The 6596-nt window shown below is 32.4% G+C and overlaps 1 protein-coding gene across 1 annotated transcript; it reads right to left on the reverse strand.

The window, feature by feature from the left end:
* Positions 1-4375: 4375 nt before the first annotated feature.
* Positions 4376-5111, reverse strand: LOC111408003 (non-specific lipid-transfer protein 1-like). Its single transcript, XM_023037741.1, has 2 exons — positions 4680-5111; positions 4376-4579 (listed from the first exon to the last, which is right to left on the reverse strand). The coding sequence occupies exons 1-2, from the start codon at positions 5024-5026 to the stop codon at positions 4570-4572; spliced, it is 357 nt and encodes a 118-aa protein (XP_022893509.1). The 5' UTR covers positions 5027-5111; the 3' UTR covers positions 4376-4569.
* Between the last annotated feature and the right edge of the window lie 1485 nt (positions 5112-6596).

The following is a 6596-nucleotide window of genomic DNA, read 5'->3' on the forward strand; positions in this document are numbered from 1 at the left end:
GTATTGGTGGCAGATTCAAGGCGCTTGAGATATGTCTCATGACCAACTAGCATGTCGTGCAATTCCTCGAATGTCAAGGAAGTGGTGCGAGTGCGGATAGGAGCAACAATGTCACGATAATCAGGACCTAGTCCATGCAAGACATAGAGTGTAATATCATCATCAGATAGAGGAGTATCAATGAGAGCCAATTCATCCACAATGCATTTGATACTGTGGAGATAGTCAGTAATGGGTTTCTCACCACGTTGCATGAGAGTGAGTGCCTCTTTAAGTTGCATGATGCGTGTTCGTGACTTGTTGGCATACAAGCGAAAAAGCTTGTCCCAAGTGTCACGGGAGGTTTTTGCCGAAGCAATAAGAGGAGCAATTTGTTCCGAAACAGAAGCCAAGATGGCATTCAAGAGGAGCTGATCCTGTCTAAACCAGCGAGTATAGGCAGCAACATCGTTTTTTCCGAAGTGGTTTTGGTGGGTACAGCTGGACATGGGAGGGTTCCATCAAGATACCCCATAATACCGTACCCAAAGAGGAGGGAAGAGAAAGTAGCATGCCAGGTTGGGTAGCTGGAGGTGGTGGGGCGCTGTAGTTGGCTAGTGTTTATGGAGATTAAATGTTGTTCGGAAGTCTGACCACCAGTGGGGTGAGAGACAATCGGAGAAGTCATGGTGGAAGCAGACGGATCGTACTCGTTAGAGTCAAAATGCTCTGATGCCATAAAGAAGAACAAATGATAAAGAAGGACAGATGTTCTGCTGTAAGAAAATACTTTGTGTATTACAATTGTTTGGCTTTTGTACACAGATTGCAATGAGGGCAGCAAGCTATATATATACATAAACCAAAAAGCTATACTAGGAAGTTTATTAATAGTGAATCAATATACAAGGAATAACAGCAAATTTACAGCAACCGTGTCCATGATTTGTGGCTGTAGACTGGTTGATTATCCATGATTTTAGAGTTGAGATTAACATGTCCATGATTTGCTCCTGTAGACTGGTAGTGTGACCAAGATTATAGGGTTAAGATCAAGGATCCTTTTCAGTCACTTAATAAAAGTTGAGTGCATGTACTTACTAGCTAGACGAAGATTTATATGGTGAGTGGAGATTCGAAATAAAGTATTGTAGGCGAACACAAAATATTTCTTTTATATGGATGTCAGTCTCTTGGTAACCGTGATTGAGTTGGGAGTCGAGTCAAGTCCAATGAGGGCGTGATTTAACAAATTCTTTCGAAACGAGACAATAACACAACTTACCTAGCATGACAAAATAAATTCTTAGAAGAGGTCCAGTAATGACCTTTCCTTTATCAGCTGGGTGTTAGTCTCTATTAAACGATTACCGACTTCAAAACCAAAAGACAAAAACTTAAGGTTCAATTTTGAGACCTAAATGCATGCGTGTGTGTCTATATATATATATAGCGTCTAAACTTTTCAAATTTTATAAAAAATGACATTCAAAATTAATTATATATATTACATAATTAAGTGTTAACTATATTACATAATAGCGTCTAACTTTATAAAAAAATGACATTCAAAATTAATTTTTCTAGGGTTAAATCCAACAATTACTATCCAATTTTATATTGGTATAACCATCACCACCCAATTATATTTTGTTTCACTATGGCAACCCAACATTATATAACGTTTCATCATGATTGCCCAACTTATTTTCACAATTTTAAAAGGGTAAAATTGTAGCTTTTATTATATATAAAAAAATAAATTTAAAATAAAATATTTTTTTATTTTAAAAATGTTTTAAATAATTTTTTATTTTATTTTATTTTATTTTTCTAAGTAACGTTTTTTATAATAAGTTTTTACTTTATTTTATTTTTTTAAGGAACGTTTTTTTTTAAATAAGTTTTTTATTTTATTTTTTTTAAAATAAATTTTTATTTTATTTTTTTAATAATTTATATATGTATAATGCAAAGCTACCATTTTACTCCTTTTAAAATCAATGAAAATGATGAAAAGAAATTTGGTGATCATGTGAAACGTTATATGAAATTAGGTGATTATGGTAAAATAAAATCAAATTTGATGGCCATGATGACGTTAAGTATAAAGTTGGGTGGCCATGGTAAAACAAAATTAAATTGGGTTGCCATGGTGACAAGTGGTATATTTAACACATTTTTCTATGTTGTCATTTTACTTTGCAAGCGACAGATTTTTATACTATAATGAGTAGAGTGTCGAAGTCATTATAAATGATTATCTACATATTTTACTTTTAATTACTATTAATTCTAATCAAGAAACATGTACGATCAATATTTTGATTTTATTTTGAGCTATGTCGAATTATTTACTAAAATAAACAATTTAAAAAAGGCAAATTAAGTGTTGAGATTATTCAAATCACAAAAGTCACTAAGGGTGTGTTTGAGCCCCTTTAATTTTGAAAAATGTATTATGGATTAGTAGATTGAAGGAGAATGTGTGGTTTAAAAAGAAGAAAAAGTGTTTGGTTGGCGTATAATATTAATTTAATAAATAATGTATAGTTAAAAATGAGTACTGTAAAAAAAATAATGTGATAGAAAGTAAAATATTGTGTGACAAACAAGCGCTAAAATTGCAAATACACCATTGTTAATTTACTTTGACCCTCAATTATCCATTTATAATTAATTCTTGCTATTATGATACAGACGGCACAATATGAAAATAAAAAACACATATACAAGAACACTATGTGGAAAACCAAGATGAGAAAAAATCACACGTGAGAAATCTACTATATGAAGAGAGAATACAACGAATATTATATTCAGAGCATGTTTGGAAGTGATTTTGAAAATTGATTTTTTTGACCGTTAGGAAAAAAGTGAGATCCACTTGTGAGAGAAGAAATCAGATATGACGGCTGAAATAGTGAAATAACGGTCAAAAAATCAATTTTTTGAGCCAAAAAATCAATTTTTTGAGCCAAAAAATTACTCCCAAACAGGTTGTCAATATGTTCTCTAATGCTATACAAAGTCAATAATCACGTGGAGTATATTTAAGAACCGAAGGAATAAATTACAGAAGGAAAGAGGATAAGAAACAAGCAAGAAAAATGGGAAAACAAAAATAAGGAAAATCCTTCTTTTATTTTGGTATAGTGCAATCTACATCATCAATCCTTCTTTTAATTTCTTGCAATGCTTGTCACAAAACTTGAATCTGGATTGAGTTAGAGGGTTTGGGATTCGGAAAAAGTGGCAGACAATGGTTTAATGAAAATAAAAATAAAAATTCAAAATAGATATGTTTTTAATATAAGTGGACAATCGGGTAAATTGGCAATAGAACATGGAAGTAATTAATCAGGAAAAGAGGAGTTTGGATATTTGAAGATGAGAAGTTGTGTTGGTACTAAAAACAATATCATTGGCCATGGAGACACAAGAAAAGATGAGAAACGAAGTAGAGAGGAAGAGTAAAATTATGGAAAATATTCTATTTTGAAGTGACTCGTGATTTTAAAATTAGCTCTGATACCATACATAAAGAAATGAAAAGAATTTGTATTTCATTCAGTAATTAAAGTATAAAATTGGAAGACAATGTATAGCCCACAAGAGATAAGGTATAAATCTATTCCGATAAGGTACAAATATGATCACCTAAATTTTAAAATACAAGGATAGGAAAAAGAGTGAGAAAATAACGGTTGTCAAACAGTGGCTTAATAGATACGAAAAAAAGGACTCCTAACTATTTTCTTAATTAATTTCTACCTGAATACTTGCTTTCTCCTTGATTATTAAGTTGCATAGTTTAGTTGTTAAATAAGTAAGAAAGTCAAACTCAAAATCCCGATCTTAATTATTTGTGTTTTTGGAAGTTAGTTTTAATTAAAATATAGTCACTAATTGATTCGACGATACCATACTCACTACTTTGTTATTTAGTACAATCCATCGATTTCAGGATAAAATAGATAACAGTACATACTAATGAGACGTGTTGATCTTTTGAGTTGATCTCACAGTAGTAAATTATCTATGGAACATGAAAGTTCTAACCAATGGATTTGTATTAAAATATATAATCAAAATATTTATTTGATGAATATATTGAGAAAGAATATAGTTGTTTAATAAAATTGTAAAACAAGCTAATAGCACGAAATTTTTAAAAAAAATTTCTGATTATTTTCGATAGCTTATAATTATTTTTAATAGCATTCATGTAAATACTTTGGAATAAACAAGATCAAGCAGTAAAACATCCATCGATAGTCAATTCTTCGCGATGGAGTGAACCTAACATTGTAACTTATTAGTCTCGTCTTTGTTTATACATGTACAACTTTTTGAAGGTCACTGGACCAAGTTATTAGCAATTAATCATTCCATATTTGCACAAAATGAAATTTATTAGGTCTTCATTGAGATTTATTCAGAATAACGTAACATACTCATAAATGGATTACAGACAGTACAGTTCAAAGAAAACGCCAGGTTTTCTCTACATTCTGCAGAATACAAGAACGCTCTTTATTTATTCATATAGTTCATAACCATATATATGATTTCTGCTCACTGATGAAGCTACTGCACCCTGCACCACAAGAATCCATTAGACAAATTTCATTTTTTAAAACTAAATCTGAAAGAAAAATAATTAGAAATGGAGAAAGGAGAGAGATATATGTGTTTACTTTGAGCAATCAGTGGAAGGGGAGATCTTGTACGGGACATTGACACCACATTTTCCAGGGAGGCCAGCGGCCTTTCCATAGTCAATAGTCTTGTAAGATCCAACCAAAGATTTCAAGCAGGAACAGACCGATTGGCGGTCAGGTTTGGTTTTGGCTGCACCGTAGAGATACTTAACTCCGCCGCAGCAGGGAGCCGACACCGTCTTGCCACCCATCACATATGGGAGGCAGGGTTTCAGGCTACTCACCACTGTGCCGCACGGGACTGCTGCCTCGGCCAGTGGTGCCACCAGGGCCACGGTTATCAGGACCAAGCACATTGCCTTCACAGTTCCAGATGAAGCCATTGCAGAAGATAATAGAAAATACTAGGCACTTGGGAACAATTTGATTTGTATATAGAGGACTGCCCGAGTGTGGGAGGAAGAATTCGACAAAATGTTTGATTGGATAATTGGATGGTTGTTGGGTTCGATTTAATGTTCAATCATGCTACATTTACATTATCGTCTATTTCTTTCTTTACATTATGTCAATTGGCAACAAATCACCGAACAATTTAAATTTTTGAAAGTTTTTCCATCCAATCAACACTTGTCCACACACACAATATCAACTATCATGTCGAGAAAGAGTGTACAAGTGACATTTCCCTTCTGGTGTATAAGAAGTTTGACACGTATGTAAACTCAAAGAAAGTCTGATGGGATTAGGTCTTTCACATATTTTTGTTCCAACTTGCTGGTTAATTTATATAATCGTTGATGCACTTTTTTGCTCATTTCTTTTACTGTAATCGATATTTTACAATTTTTTTGACCATTAGTAACAATTACAGTTCTATTTCACCAATAACTAGTACTGCAATATGCATTCTAACTTCTGAGTTTTAATATTTATTTTTCTTTTGCGTCTTCTGTTGGAGTTCTAAAGGAAATTTTGCACGAAGAGTGCATGATATGCAATAAATGAGAATGGTGGGCATGACATAAGTGTCATATTTCCACATGTATGCCCATTCTGTCCGAGTGCCCATTTTCAGCTTTTTGTGCCGACGAACAATTTTGGCAGTATGTCTAGTCAATTTCTGGGTGATTCATGCATAATTCTTATTTCAACTGCCACCATTTTCATTTAGAAAAAAAAGCTCTACAACAAAAATACCTCTTCATTAATCACTTATCTTAAAATGCAAAATGACTGAGTAATGAAAGTTGTCATATTTGTGCTTTTAATTTCTTTTTATAAATTTCACAATCACCATTTTAATAGCTTCTGTTTGATGGCTAGTATTTTGGAAAAATAATATTTTGTATAGCGACTTTTAAAAGAATGTGTGGTCAAAAATAAGAAAACGCTTGAGTTTAGATCTAAAATATTTTATTGTGTGGATTGTTAGGGCCTGCAGATTATACAAAATTGTAAATTAGGAAACTATTAATTATGTCAACCAATTAGTTGGTCAGTACATAGATTTCCTTTGATACGTCCACTGTTCTTCAATTTATTACTGGTTTTGCTCTGTTCTCTTGTAGATTTTCAATATTCTTTCGTAGAAAAGTTGTCAGAGACTAGAAATTGGCTGTTCAAAATTTATAAAACAATAGCAAACAAAAAAGCAATAATTTCTGTTCATTTTTAGCTTGGAAGTAGTCCAGTTTACTTGAGGAGGCAGCTGTCAATTTTGAATTAAACTAATTGTACACTCTTTGTGCTCATTAAGTTTGACATTTCATGATCTGTTAAAATCTGTGTTATTGATTGTTTAAAGTGTTGTTAAAATCAATTTATAAAAAGTTGTCACTCAACAACAATGTCAAACTTGATGTAACTATAGCAAAACTGATCAATTTTTCCTCTCCATATAAACTAGAAGCCGGAGATCTTTATTATTTAAATTTCTATGTAAATTCGAGA

The sequence above is a fragment of the Olea europaea genome, chromosome 13 (genome assembly GCF_002742605.1).
Source record: "Olea europaea var. sylvestris chromosome 13, O_europaea_v1, whole genome shotgun sequence".
Lineage (NCBI taxonomy): Eukaryota > Viridiplantae > Streptophyta > Magnoliopsida > Lamiales > Oleaceae > Olea > Olea europaea.